The 16,111-nt window shown below is 45.6% G+C and overlaps 1 protein-coding gene across 3 annotated transcripts in view; it reads right to left on the bottom strand.

The window, feature by feature from the left end:
* DYM (dymeclin) overlaps positions 1-16,111 on the bottom strand; it is a 467,753-nt gene that overhangs the window by 379,600 nt on the left and 72,042 nt on the right. For all 3 annotated transcript variants that reach the window (XM_068251379.1, XM_068251381.1, XM_068251380.1), the window contains exon 5: positions 9,562-9,695. In XM_068251379.1, the coding sequence (XP_068107480.1) occupies positions 9,562-9,695 (134 nt within the window). The remainder of the gene's footprint in view (positions 1-9,561; positions 9,696-16,111) is intronic.

Raw genomic sequence — 16,111 nt, 5'->3', positions numbered from 1 at the left:
CAGGGGGAAAAAAAACAGGGGAAAAACCTGGGGCATCCATGGTTCAGGAGCATCTTGTAGATGATTATTGTGTCCCTCTTGTACCTCCTATGTCTCCCATTTTCACCCGCCCCCCCCATGTCGCCCTCCACTCCCCCATAAATTAATGCAGCAGCATGGCTCACTGCTCCCCTAGTGCTGGCTCCTGCTGATGACGTGATCAGCAGGAGCCAGCACTAGGGGAGCCATGAGGAAGAGTTATCTGATCGCCATGGGATCCGATGGATTAGGTGGACTGTGCTGCTGCTGCTTTCAATTATTCAGGGGGAGCAGAGGAGGACACTGTGACAATCCAGGGGGTCCCAGACATTGTGGCGGGTCAGCGGTTTGTATCGCCAGACGTTCGTAAGTGGACTCCCTGTACTTGGAATATAAGATGCAGTGACTAAACCGAAAAATGAGGTATGTGAGTGAAATCAGGAGGCTACACGACCAGTAGAAAACCAGGCTCCTCTCTCCACCCCCTCATTAAAATTAAGATTTTAAAAGGCTCTCTTGTTTTAAAGGGAATGTGTAAATAAAAAAAATTAAAAGAGTTAAAAACAAGGGGGATAGACTGTAGCAAAAACAGCAGTGAAGCTAAAATAGAAATTTATCTAGTGTTTTCTCCCTTGTCCTTCAACAAAGGGGACCCCGTGTCCAGCACAGGGTTACCGCTAAGGAGGTTAAGAGGGATTGGAAAATCGATCAGAAAAAGGATCAGAAATCAGATCAGACCTGTCGAAAATAATCGATTTGACCCCGCTGACGAGAAATTGCATGGTATGTAGCAGGCTTTACGCGATCGTCCGACTAGAAACTGTCACTTGCATGCCTGAATGTTTAACTCTTTCAGGGAGAAAATGAAAAAAAGGAACACAGCATGTTGTTCAATCCAGCCCCAGCCTGCTACTATTTTTTTGGGTAAAATTCCTTCAGCCTCATCCCAGTCCTCATCAAATCCATTCCACGGTTTATCCATTTGCACTTTGCCCTTTCAAGGACAACCGAAGTGGGAAGAATATGGAGGCTGCCTGGCACATTTATTTCCTTCTAAATTATACCAGTTGCCTAGCAGCCCTGCTGGCTGCAGTGGTGTCTGAATAACACCAGAAACAAGCATGCAACTAATCTTGTCAGATCTGACAATGTCAGAAACACCTGATTTGCTGCATGCTTGTTCAGGGGCTGTGGCTAAAAGTGTTACCGGGCAGAGGATCAGCGGGATAGCCAGGCAACTGGTATTGCTTAAAAGGAAATAAACATGGCAGCCTCCATATCCCTCTTGCATCAGTTGACCTTCAAGCAGATTTGCAGCTGATAACTTTAGAAAGAAAATCCAGTACAAGTTATAAAATGTACAGTAATTCCAATTTCATTTCCCAGCCAAAGTCACTCTGTAGAGTTCTCCTTTAACCTCCTGAGCGATAATCCCGAGCTGAGCTCGGGGTATGTCGCGCAGGAGGAGTTCTCAGGCCCTGGTGGGCCGATTTGCATAATTTTTTTTTGTTACACGCAGCTAGCACTTTGCTAGCTGCGTGTAACTTCCGCTCGCCGCCGATCCGCCGCTCGCCGCCGTGCAGCCCCCCCCCCCTCCCCGACCCCTTGCGCAGCCTGGCCAATCAGTGCCAGGCAGCGCTGAGGGGTGGTTCGGGACTCCCTCTGACGTCACGACGTCCATGACATTGGTGACGTCATGGCGACCGGGGAAGCCCAGCAGGAAATCCCGTTCTGAACGGGATTTCCGGCTTACTTTGATCGCCGAAGGCGATCGTAGTGGGTGGGGGGATGCCGCTGGGCAGCGGCTATCATGTAACGAGTCCAGGGCTCGCTACACGATTTAAAAAAAAAAAAAAAAAAAAAAAAAATGTGCTGCGCCCCCTCCTGGGCTATCTAATTGTATCGCCCAGAGGACTAAGAACCAGGGCTGCCACCTGCTACTGCTGTATGTGAAGTTAAATTCTTAGGTCTAACTCCACATTAAATAGACCAGAATCCGGTAAGCGCAGGAAATAGATTACACGTAGCAAATGTTAGGGGGGGGGGGGGGGGGGTGAGCAAACAAAACAATCCGGCTGCCATACAGGAAAGCAAACATATTATGAATCACAGAAATTATAATCAGGCTCTGGAGCGATGAATGTTATGAATTAGCGTTAGCACTGCAAAGTATGTATTGTATTCACTACAATAAGGCGCCCGGATCGCTCCATGGATTTCCTCCTGGGCCTCTGAAAATGATACGATTAGCTGAGGTCACCCTGATTGCATGCTACGTGCGCGGACGCAAATGTCACACTGTAAACAGTCTGTGCAGAGGACTGGAGCCACCTCTGCCTCATACACGGCACGCCAGCATCAGTGCGATAACAGGAGAGCGCACGTCCCACGACAAGAGCGCTGCGCTGCAGTATGATTGCACACTGCGTGTGCGGACGCAAATGTCACACTGTAAACAGTCTGTGCAGAGGACTGGAGCCGCCTCTGCCTCATACACGACACGCCAGCATCAGTGCGATAACAGGAGAGCGCACGTCCCACGACAAGAGCGCTGCGCTGCAGTATGATTGCACGCTACGTGTGCGGACGCAAATGTCACACTGTAAACAGTCTGTGCAGAGGACTGGAGCCACCTTTGCCTCATACACGGCACGCCAGCATCAGTGCGATAACAGGAGAACGCACGTCCCACGACAAGAGCGCTGCGCTGCAGTATGATTGCACGCTACGTGCGCGGACGCAAATGTCACACTGTAAACAGTCTGTGCAGAGGACTGGAGCCGCCTCTGCCTCATACACGACACGCCAGCATCAGTGCGATAACAGGAGAACGCATGTCCCACGACAAGAGCGCTGCGCTGCAGTATGATTGCAAGCTACGTGTGCGGACGCAAATGTCACACTGTAAACAGTCTGTGCAGAGGACTGGAGCCGCCTCTGCCTCATACACGGCATGCCAGCATCAGTGAGATAACAGGAGAGCGCATGTCCCACGACAAGAGCGCTGCGCTGCAGTATGATTGCACGCTACGTGCGCGGACGCAAATGTCACACTGTAAGCAGTCTGTGCGGAGGACTGGAGCCGCCTCAGCCTCATACATGACACACCAGCATCAGTGCGATAACAGGAGAACGCACGTCCCACGACAAGAGCGCTGCGCTGCAGTATGATTGCACGCTACGTGCGTGGACGCAAATGTCACACTGTAAACAGTCTGTGCAGAGGACTGGAGCCGCCTCTGCCTCATACACGGCACGCCAGCATCAGTGCGATAAAAGGAGAACGCACGTCCCACGACAAGAGCGCTGCGCTGCAGTATGATTGCACGCTACGTGCGTGGACGCAAATGTCACACTGTAAAAAGTCTGTGCGGAGGACTGGAGCCGCCTCAGCCTCATACATGACACACCAGCATCAGTGCGATAACAGGAGAACGCACGTCCCACGACAAGAGCGCTGCGCTGCAGTATGATTGCACGCTACGTGCGCGGATGCAAATGTCACACTGTAAACAGTCTGTGCGGATGACTGGAGCCACCTCTGCCTCATACACGGCACGCCAGCATCATTGCGACAACAGGAGAACGCACGTCCCACGACAAGAGCGCTGCGCTCCAGTATGATTGCACGCTACATGCGCGGATGCAAATGTCACACTGTAAACAGTCTGTGCAGAGGACTGGAGCCACCTCTGCCTCATACACGGCACGCCAGCATCAGTGCGATAACAGGAGAGCGCACGTCCCATGACATGAGAGCTGCGCTGCAGTATGATTGCACGCTACGTGCGCGGGCGCAAATATCACACTGCCTAACTTCAGCATAAAGAATTATCAAAAGAGGGGTCAAAATGTCACATAGACTTTTCTCTGTTAGCACAATGAGGAGGCCCTTTATTCCCCAAATAACAGGGCTCCGGCAATCACTGAAAGAGAATGCGGAACTGGAAGACTTAGGCCCCTTTTACACTTAATGCATGTTTTAATGCTTTAGCAGTGCATTGTGAAAAGGCTTCCGTTTTTCAGGGTATAGTGTGAAAGAGGCCACAGGGAAACACGGACATTACCTTGCACATCAGTCATCCTTTCAGTTACAACTGACAGCAACTAGTATAGTAAAAAATGACCCTATAGCTAAATACCCATGTAGTGATTTTTCAAACAATTTGTCCAGTGCCTGGCGATTTTCTTGCACGTCAAGCGATCATTTCTGCAATCTCAGGATGTGGGTACATGTGGACAATTACATGAATGTAGTTAGTATAAATCAAATGTATTCGCACCTCAATGACAATTGCCACTGACTGGTGTGGGCTTTGGTTAATGTAGATTTGGGCAAGACTTTTAATCAACACAATATAAAAACAACAAAATGGCACTGGTGTGTAGCTTTTTAAGGGTTAACTTGTAAGGATGGTGGAAGAGAGGATGTGCATGCAGCATTGGAAGCCACTAATGGTCCAATTTCTACCGATTGGATTTTTGTCAAACCAAGATTTGGATTTTCTTGTCGGTTGTGATAGATAGGAAGCAAAGATTGGTTCGTTGATGGTGTAGTGAAAGATTCTTCTTCCGATCAGAATTTCGCAACGGTTTGTCACTAGAAATTGGTCCATTAGTGGCCACTTTAAGAGCCTATTTATAGGCTTTTGTATCTTGTCCTCTCCCACCCCCCTTTCTCTAACCAACCAGCGCAGCCTCAAGTCCCCAAAGCCCTTCACATAAAGCTGGGGCCACTAGCAGTGCTTGGTGACCGGCAAAGTGCAGCAGCAGTGCAGCGTTTTGGAGTGATCCTAGAGCGATGGCATTCAAGGGATGCAGGGGCAAATTGCAGTCACTTCAGGTATCGCATGTAATAACGCAGTACTTGACCAAAAGGGGTTTTCGGAAGTGGAAAAGCGCTGCTAGTGGGCACCAGGCCTAACTTCTGCAGGGAACTCAACTATAGGGTCACATGACTCCTGACAATGTAGCCAAACAGCAAAGAAGCCGACAGCACTGGGATGACTCCACCCCCTCCTCCACACCACATCCCAGTGTGGAGCTGCCCCCAATTACACACACACTGCTTGGTATACTCATGGGAGGTCAGTGGCTGCAATAGACACGCCTCCACCCCAATCAATGGCGACTAGATGGAGTGTTACAAGTGCCATGCGGTATATGGTGGAGACAGCAAGGGGACATACTGCACTGGCACATAGAATATTCAGGTAAATAGAGATGGTCAAGGAGATGGTCTCAATTGCAAGATGATAATTTCATATAAATGTATGCAGCTTGGAAATGGACCAATCAAACGCTGCAGTGTCTAACTGGCCACTCCTCTAGGTAAGTAAAAGGGGGTTTGAGGGGAGAGGGGCCCAGATTCCAACTCTGAGTAGAATAAGTCATTCTTAAATGTCCTTACTTCCAGAGCAAAACTGCATTCAATACTTCCTAAGAGCTGAAAAATACAAGGCGAGTTAGAGAAACATGGCCTGACAAAGATTAATAAAAATAAATTAAAAAAATGCAAGCTCCTTAGGTACAGCGATCCCTTCTGACTAGCATCCAGTGTTTTAACTTGACACTGCAGTCTACAGTTTGCCTTTAAAGAGAAACCTTAAACTGAAAATTGAACTTCATCCCAATCAGTAGCTGATACCCCCTTTCTCTTTAAAAATCTTTTCTTTTTCACAAACTGATCACCAGGGGGCTCTGTATGGCTGATATTGTGGTGAAACCCCCTACCACAGTGTGATGTCAGGACCATGGTTCTGACATCGCACTGTGGGAGCCTTGTTGCACTGTGGGAAATAACAGCTGTTTCTGACTGCCAAAAAAGCAAGCAGCATCTCCTTCCACTGACATCACCTGCCAGCAATAAAAATGTCACCATGTGATAAATGGCAGAATGTAAATCAGGGAGAGGAAAGATTTTACAATGGGCAAACACTAACTAAATCATTTATACATAATTATTGTAAAAATTAAGCACTTTATTGCATTATTTTCACTGGAGTTCCTCTTTAACAACCTGCTCCTATCACCTTAATATTAGTTATGAAAGGAATCTCAATTGAGCTGTGCTTGTCATACAGTGACACCTACAGGTGATCGCTGGATCTACATGGGCTAAGATTGACTGCCTCAAAACTGCGATATACTGTATACAGACAACATAAATAAACAGCAATAGAGGAAAAGAGCTAATAAAATACAGTCTTGCTTAAAGGGGTTCTCTGCATGTCTAAAAATACAAAACCGGACACTTCTATCAGCATCCTGCAGCTGTAATCCCCCTCGCCGTCCTCCTCCGATGCTCCGTTCCCCGCTGCCGGTAACCTGCTAATTATTCGTCTAACTAGACGAATAGAACTGCGGCTGTGCAGCCGTGGCCGCGCCCATGCTCGGTTCCGTCATCGGAAGCTTACTGCGCAGGCGCCTTACAAAGCTTTCTTGTACTATGCCTGCGCAGTAAGCTCCCAATAGCCACGGTCTAGTTCAGGGGCAGGAAACCTATGGCTCGGGAGCCAGATGTGGCCCCTTTGATGTCTATATCTGGCTCACATACAAATCAGTAGGGGTTGATTCGCTAAGCTACAATGCTCAAGCAGCACAGCTTAGTGTGGCAGTGCAAGTAACATATTCAAATTAGTGCACATTACTGCTGTAGCATGCACTGCTAACTTACTCACGCTTACTGCTGCTCCAATTGTCCCACTCTGGACCCTGTCTGGTCCAGTGACTTTGTAGGACAAGATCCCCGCACTTTGATTGGCCCAATAGACTGCCTGTCACTTGACAGGCAACCTATTGGGCCAAAGTGTGGGGATCTCGTCCTCTACAGTGAACCAAGTCATCTAGCTAATTGTACGAGCTGTTAGTCGGTATGTCTCCTCTCTGGCTTTCGGGAAAATTGCTGATGTTGTTGAAACCCAAGAGAAGCTGAACATGTGTCTGACACTGCCGCTGCCTGGCGGATCAACTGTAAACACATCACCATGGCAACAGGGAAGTGAGCCCTACTGTCCCAGCTTGAAACATTGTATAGCTCTCACGGAATTCCAATTTAAAAATATGTGACGTTTATGGCTCTATCAGCCAAAAAGGTTCATGACTCCTGGTCTAATTAGACAAATAATTAGCAGGTGACCGGCGGCGGGGAATGGATTATCGGAGGACGGCGCGGGACTGTATAGCTGCAGGAGGCCAATAGAAGCCCCAGGTAAGTGTCAGTTTTTGTATTTTTAGACATGCAGAGAAGACCTTTAATAAAAATAAAAAAAAGAAGAAGAAACAGTATATAAACATACTTCCATAAATCAAGGTTCCAAATCCCCTACCTCAAGAAGCAGAAAAAGAAATACACAGCAGATTTTAACCCCAAAATATTGGCCATGTGCCCTGTGGCCAGCTTTTCTTTTCTGTATACAAATGCTATAGATTAAAGGCTATAGACTAACACTCTTCGATTTTTTTTTTTATTAGACTCCTTCCAGATTAGATTCATCTGGATCGATGTCGGATCGATAGATTTTTGATCCATTTTTTACAAACATTGATTGAAAGACAGGATGGAAATTCAAAAAAAAAAAAAAAATTGGTTGCGGGGCAAGAGAATTGTCAGATCGATGGCCGATTGCTTTGCACTGCATCATCAAATAGTGCAACTCTGCATTCAATTGATTTTTAATAGATTCCCTTCTGGAATCTACTGCAAATTGAGGTGCAGTGTATGGTATGTATCGATTCCTTCTAAATGGATTCTTTTTGGAAAGGAATTGATAGTTTTAGACGTATGGGTGGAAATCTATAAGTGTATGGCCAGCTTTACAATCTGAAGGATACCCCTTCTGTCTTTCAAACTTCTATTGTGTGGCATAATTCCCTCCCCAGCTGCTGTATCCCTCTGTTTGTGAAGATGTTGTTAGGTGAATCAGGGAAGACGATACAAGCTCAGCTGGAGGGATATGTATACCCAATCTGGTACAAAAAAATAGGATAAGACTACGAGGGATTCTGCTGATCTGCTCCTCCAGAGGTTATGGAAGGTATTAGGTGGGTGTGAGACTATAAAGCCAAAGTTGTGTACAACAGCTTTAACAGTATAGCTGCAGCACATTATGCAAATAATTTCTGCTTAAAAAAAAAAAAAAAGCACTATCACGCCTTCATAAATCACAATTTATCTGACAGTTTCACCCCGAACCACATTGAAAGTTGTATGGGCCCTTTTCCGTGCGCGGAGATCCCCTTTAGGCGAGGTGAACAGTGGGTATTGTGTTCCATAAAAAAAACAGGAACGCAATGCAATGGAACAATGGAAGCACCGCATGTATCTGCACTTTGTATGCATACAGTCCGGATAATGCATGCTTCACTGCTAGCGCACACATTTTGCTGTGAAGCACTGTATTTTATCCAGCAATGCACCGCCACACTCTAAACGTTGCATAGATGGTGCATTTTGTACAGCAGGAGTAATTACTCCATACTAGACTTTCACACAGCGATGACGGGCCCTCGCCGTGGGGAAGTCTAGTAGGGAATAATTTGTGCACATATTATTTATACTGAAGCTAGCACCCTCCTTTGTTGTACCAGTTTTGAATGCTTTTTGTGTAATTTTGTCCGTATTTTGGAGCTCTGCGCATCTTTGCAAATAGCTAATTTGAGTACAGCCTCTGTCTGAAAGCGCTGCAGAATTCTCCTGCTGTACAAAATTAACACAAGTATACATTTTGGCTAGCTGCATTCATGTGCTTCAATTTTTTAGATAAGAAATTAGTACATAATTTGCATCTGATTTGCATTCAAGGCATGTATTTAGCCCCAGTGGGGCTCTGCATGCCTCTGTTGGCTTTCATTTCAGTTGCAGTCTGGAGCGCTGTCACTTGTTTGACGTCTATAGATGGTGCATTGCAGAGCAGAAAGCGGTGTTACAAAGCTACCGTTACACCACAAAGCACCACTGAACAGAGCCGTAAAGTGAACCTAACACACTGCAATGCACATACTAGGAATACAGCGCAAGTGCAGCACTCCATGATGCCTGTAAGTACCTACAATCATCCTCAGGTCTCCTTTAGCTACTCCGCTAATCAGTTAATAGCCCAATGCCAGATCCCCTTACAGTTCAGTGAGGTGTTGCTATTGCATAGCTAAATAATTGGGGTGGAGCTTTTCATGAAGTCAGTAAAGTTGATTCTCCATGGTACAGAAATGAAATAAATATGGCAGCCTCCATATCTCTCTCGCTTCAGTTTCCCCTAGAGAGCGACTGGAGTTGCCACATGCTTGTTTCAGATGTGTAATTCAGACTCTACTGATGCATGAAAGATTAACAGGACAGCCGGGCAATCTGCATTGCTTTAAAGGAGCAGTGGAAGGGGTGGGGCTTTGCATGAAGTCAGTAAAGTTGATTCTCCATGGTACAGAAATGAAATAAATAAGGCAGCCTCCATATCCCTCTCAGTTCCGGTGTCCTATGAAACCAGTGTACCTGCAGATCAGAGAAAACGAGAGGCATTCTGGGACAGTAATGGCGGCAGCACTCACCGTACGCTCCAGGCTCCGCCTTGTGATAGGAGAAGTGGCTGAGAAGCTCCTCCTCTGGGACGTGGCTGATGAAGACTTTCAGCAAGCAGCAGATGATGAATAGGGCATTGTGGGTCTGCCAGATGAAGAGCTGACTGCAAGAGATAAACACATCCCATTCATACTCAGTCACTGATGCTTTTCACGTCTCCTCTCTGCTATCCATCCAGTATTACATGCTGAACCGCAGCCAAGCAGCTCAATGTGCAGCTGCAATGTATACATACAGGCGCTGCTCCACCTGCCAAAACTTCTATAACAGTGATCAGGCAGACTTGTGATTTACACATTCCTGTCAGACTATACAGAGAGGGTGCATGACCTCACCTCCCTGTTGTAGTTACACAGTACATCTAAAGGTGGCCACTAACAATTCAATTTCTAGCGAAGTGTCATTCGAGCCATCAGAAATTCTGTTCAGATTGGTCGTAAATAATCTCCATTGATAGACACAATTGCAAGCCATTATAAAAACAGTTGTCCGATTGGATTTTCATGAAAACAAAATTTGTGATAGGTAGGAAGCAAAAGCGAAAATCTTAAATACATTTTAAATACATGTAAACATATACAAATACGAAGTATATTTCTTACAGAGTAAAATGAGCCATAAATTATTTTCTCCTATGTTGTTGTAGGTAGTAAAACTCAGATATTACCTACAGCTTTTAGACAAGCCCATCTTCTCATGGGGGATTTCTCAGGGTTTTCATTATTTTTAAAAGCACTTAGTAAATGGCAGTTGCTCCGTCCAACTGTCAAAAAAGTATACAGTGAGCAGGGAGGCTGGCCAGCATCTTTGTATTAATCATTTTCAGGGAATCCTATATAATAATAGGCAACTGTCCCTGCGTACAGCAGGGACAGTTGTCTGTGTAGCTGGGTCCGTGCTTTTTGCTACTGCGCATGTGCACAGCACAGAGCCAGCCTCACACAGGCAGGATGACAGGGACGGAGCCAGGCGGGCGTGTGAGCGGGCGGCGGGGTGTGCGACGCGAGGGTTCGCGCAGGCACGCGCAGACAGACTAAGTCAGTTTTTAAACGGTATAAGGTCACTAGTGTCTTTATAAAGAATAAAGGCCATGCTGAGAATCCCCTCTGGAGAGATGGACTATCGCAAAACCTGTTGGTAATGTCAGATTTCTACAACCTACTGTAAGTGACAGCAACATAGGAGAAAAAAAATGTATGGTGATTTTACTCTGGAAGAAATGAACTTATTTGTATAGGTTTTAAATTTTAAGATTTTCGCAACAGTTCCTCTTTATTAATTATGTTATATTTTTGCTCTTTGGGAGCTTAAAGAGAATCTGTACTCTGAAATTCTTACAATAAAAAGCATACCATTCTATTCATTATGTGCTCCTGGTCCCCTCTGTGCTGTTTCTGCCATTCTCTGCTGCAAACCTGGCTTGTAATTGCCAGTTTTAGGCAGTGTTTACAAACAAACTAACCAGCTTCTAATAGGCTCAGCTAAGCAGAGTGTGTTAGTCACACAGAGCCTGCAGGGGGTGTGTACAGCTTCTAGCTAATCACAAGCAGCCCTGCACATTCCAGTCTGACTGCCTCAGCCTGACTGTGCCGACTATAGAGAGAAGATTAGATCATATAACAGAGATAACACAGCTACTGTGCAATTAGGAAAAGCTGCAGTAAGCCAGACCACATTAGAAAAGGCATAGGAATTTATAGCATAGAAGAAATAAAGATAAACAATTTGTTACAGAGTCTCTTTAAAAATGTAACATAGATGAGGTGAAAACAGGTGAAAAAGCTTTTGTGAACCATGTCTATTGTCAAATCTTTTAAGATTAGCTGCATGCTTGTTTCAGGTGTAATTCAGACACTACTGCAGCTAGTTTTTGTTTAACAGGAAATAAGTATGGCAGCCTCCATATCCCTCTCACTACAGTTGTCCTTTAACCACCCTGGCGTTCTATTGAGATCGCCAGGGCGGCTGCAGGAGGGTTTTTTTTTAATTGAAAAAAAACTATTTCATGCAGCCAACTGAAAGTTGGCTGCATGAAAGCCCACTAGAGGGCGCTCCGGAGGCATTCTTCTGAGCGCCTCCGGCAAGCAGAAGTAACAAGGAAGGCTGCAATGAGCAGGGCTCGGGCGGCTGGGGGGGACCCTCTTTCGCCGCTACTCGTGGCGGATCGCCGCAGAGCGGCGGCGATCAGGCGGCACACGTGGCTGGCAAAGTGCTGGCTGCGTGTGCTGTTTTTTATTTTATCAAAATCGGCCCAGCAGGGCCTGAGCAGCACCCTCTGGCGGTAATGGACAAGCTGAGCTCGTTCATACCGCTAAGGTGGTTAAGATAGCCTCCTCCATTTTATACTTGGCTGTTCAAAAGTAACACTCCTGAACTGGTACCAAACATAGTAAGGAACAGTTAGTTACGCAATGAATAGAGATATGGGCTAAAGTGCTATCAAAATTAAACATTTCAATTGCTACGGGGGAAACGAAGGATTTTAAAGCACTGAACCTCCGTCAGACACAATTCTAAATAGGCCGTAATGAAAAGACCTCAGTGCTTTGAAAACTTGCATTGGCAATTAGAGCAGATTAGCAATTTTGCCTTCACTACTTGCCAATGTTCTATTCCTTTTCCATGTGAAGTGTGTAATTGCTCATCTGTTTTGTTTTTCTTCTTTGGGGAGATCAGCGAGGCCACGCAAATCTTTCCTCTGCGCTCTCATGGCCAAGTATGTGTCCAATAGCGCCGCTGTATAGCACAGATACAACCAACAGTGATTTCATCTTCCATTTAGCTATTTCAAGCTTCACCAGATTGGTATGCCTATAGCCCTTAAAGGATACCAGAGAGGACATGTGACATGATGAGATAGACATGTGTATGTACCTTTGCCTAGCACACAAATAACTATGCTGTGTTCCTTTTTTTTCTTTCTCTGCCTGAAAGAGTTAAATATCAGGTATCGAAGTGGCTGAATCAGTCCTGACAGGAAGTGACTACAGTGTGACCCTCACTGATAAGAAATTCCAACTATAAAACTCTTTCCTAGCAGAAAATGGCTTCTGAGAGCAGGAAAGAGATAAAAAGGGAAATAGTTTCTAGATTTTAGCTCTGGCATACTTTAATGAATGTGTCATTGAGCAAAAACAAAAAAACAGTTAAAACTTTAAAAGTAGATTTAAACAAAATAAAACTGTGGAAGATCTTTAAAAAAAAAAAGTCATTTTTAGGAGAAGGAAGATAGATACAATCATTTCATTCGTTTATTTCCTCGGGTGTCCTTTAAATCAGGTGCAAGTCTCTTCTCTATTTGTGATGGATATGGAGGCATAATTGAGAAGCCATAGAGGATGCTGGAGATCTCGCTGCAGCGGCCTGCTCGGGACCAGTTTTGTTGCCCGGCCCCGCCCCCATCCACATCCACATGGTAGCCACTTAGCACACCTTCAGTGCAGAGCCTGCAGGAGGAAGTGTCTAGATTGGTTTGTGCAGTCAGGGAAGAGAGCACTTGAGAAAGCTCAGTGCTGCTACAGTGCCATACACAGGATGAATGATGTACTGCATCTGTCAGAGAAACATTAGTATAGGGCCAGGGTGCTCAATAGGTTGTACAGCTGCCGGCAGCAAAATTGAATGTGACGCGGCAATAGGCGGTCTCGATCTACCGGTAGCCAATCAGAAGGTAGGAGAGGAGAGAGGCATCGCGGCTGAAGAGGAGAGGCTGCAACGTCGTGGCTGGGGGGCGGTGCCGGGCACAACACATCCACGCACCATGCTCGCCACCCCTTCGCCCGCTGGAGCATCCCCTCAGCTGCCACTGCTCATCTGTCCTCCAGCCAGCGCTGCTAAATGGAGGGGAGACCAGGACGAGCCTCAGACACCACTGCTGGAGGGAGGTAAGTGGCACCCAGGCACCTACACCTAGCTATCTTTACTGAAGGCACCTATACCTAAGTATACTATACCTGGCTACCTATACTGAAGGCCCCTACACCTAGCTATCTATACTGAAGGCACCTATACCTAAGTATCCTATACCCGGCTACCTACACTGAAGGCCCCTATACCTAGCTATCTATACTGAAGGCACCTACAGTGGTGTGAAAAACTATTTGCCCCCTTCCTGATTTCTTATTCTTTTGCATGTTTGTCACACATAAATGTTTCTGCTCATCAAAAACCGTTAACTATTAGTCAAAGATAACATAATTGAACACAAAATGCAGTTTTAAATGTTGGTTTTTATTATTTAGTGAGAAAAATAACTCAAAACCTACATGGCCCTGTGTGAAAAAGAAATTGCCCCCTGAACCTAATAACTGGTTGGGCCACCTTTAGCAGCAATAACTGCAATCAAGCGTTTGCGATAACTTGCAACAAGTCTTTTACAGCGCTCTGGAGGAATTTTGGCCCACTCATCTTTGCAGAATTGTTGTAATTCAGCTTTATTTGAGGGTTTTCTAGCATGAACCGACTTTTTAAGGTCATGCCACAACATCTCAATAGGATTCAGGTCAGGACTTTGACTAGGCCACTCCAAAGTCTTCATTTTGTTTTTCTTCAGCCATTTAGAGGTGCATTTGCTGGTGTGTTTTGGGTCATTGTCCTGCTGCAGCACCCAAGATCGCTTCAGCTTGAGTTGACAAACAGATGGCCGGACATTCTCCTTCAGGATTTTTTGGTAGACAGTAGAATTCATGGTTCCATCTATCACAGCAAGCCTTCCAGGTCCTGAAGCAGCAAAACAATCCCAGACCATCACACTACCGCCACCATATTTTACTGTTGGTATGATGTTCTTTTGCTGAAATGCTGTGTTTACTTCTACGCCAGACGTAACGGGACACGCACCTTCCAAAAAGTTCAACTTTTGTCTCGTCGGTCCACAAGGTATTTTCCCAAAAGTCTTGCCAATCATTGAGATGTTTTTTTAGCAAAATTGAGACAAGCCTTAATGTTCTTTTTGCTTAAAAGTGGTTTGCGCCTTGGATATCTGCCATGCAGACCATTTTTGCCCAGTCTCTTTATTATGGTGGAGTCGTGAACAATGACCTTAATTGAGGCAAGTGAGGCCTGCAGTTCTTTAGAGGTTGTCCTGGGGTCTTTTGTGGCCTCTCGGATGAGTTTTCTCTGCGCTCTTGGGGTAGTTTTGGTCGGCCGGCCACTCCTGGGAAGGTTCATCACTGTTCCATGTTTTTGCCATTTGTGGATAATGGCTCTCACTGTGGTTCGCTGGAGTCCCAAAGCTTTAGAAATGGCTTTATAACCTTTACCAGACTGATAGATCTCAATTACAGTACTTTGTTCTCATTTGTACCTGAATTTCTTTGGATCTTGGCATGATGTCTAGCTTTTGAGGTGCTTTTGGTCTACTTCTCTGTGTCAGATCGCTCCTATTTAAGTGATTTCTTGATTGAAACAGGTGTGGCAGTAATCAGGCCTGGGGGTGACTACAGAAATTGAACTCAGGTGTGATAAACCACAGTTAAGTTATTTTTTAACAAGGGGGGCAATCGCTTTTTCACACAGGGCCATGTAGATTTGGAGTTTTTTTTTCTCACTAAATAATAAAAACCATCATTTAAAACTGCATTTTGTGTTCAATTATGTTATCTTTGACTAATAGTTAACGGTTTTTGATGAGAAGAAACATTTAAGTGTGACAAACATGCAAAAGAATAAGAAATCAGGAAGGGGGCAAATAGTTTTTCACACCACTGTATACCTGGCTACCTATACTGAAGGCACCTATACCTGGCTCCTTATACTGAAGGCCCCTATACCTGGCTACCTATACTGAAGGCCCCTATACCTGGCTACCTATACTGAAGGCCCCTATACCCAACTACTTATACTAAAGGCCCCTATACCAGGCTACCTACACTGAAGGCCCCTATACCTAGCTATCTATACTGAAGGCACCTATATCTGGCTACCTATACTGAAGGCACCTATACCTGGCTACCTATACTGAAGGTACCTATACCCAACTACCTATACTGAAGGCACATATACCTGGCTACCTATACTGAATCCACTTATACCTGGCTACCTATACTGAAGGCACCTATACCTGGCTACCTATACTGAAGGCCCCTATACCTGGCTACCTATACTGAAGGCCCCTATACCTGGCTACCTATACTGAAGGCCCCTATACCTGGCTCCTTATACTGAAGGCCCCTATAGCTGGCTACCTATACTGAAGGCCCCTATACCTGGCTACCTATACTGAAGGCCCCTATACCTGGCTACCTATACTGAAGGTACCTATACCCAACTACCTATACTGAAGGCCCCTATACCTGGCTACCTATACTGAAGGCACATATACCTGGCTACCTATACTGAAGGAGCATATACCTGGCTACCTATACTGAAGGAGCATATACCTGGCTACCTATACTGAAGGCCCCTATACCTGGCTACCTATACTGAAGGCCCCTATACCTGGCTACCTATACCTAACTACCTATACTGAAGGCCCCTATACCTGGCTAACTATACTAAATGCCCCTATACCTAACTACC

This window comes from Hyperolius riggenbachi, chromosome 1 (genome assembly GCF_040937935.1).
Source record: "Hyperolius riggenbachi isolate aHypRig1 chromosome 1, aHypRig1.pri, whole genome shotgun sequence".
Classification (NCBI taxonomy): domain Eukaryota; kingdom Metazoa; phylum Chordata; class Amphibia; order Anura; family Hyperoliidae; genus Hyperolius; species Hyperolius riggenbachi.
This window is presented reverse-complemented; position numbering and strand designations above follow the sequence as displayed.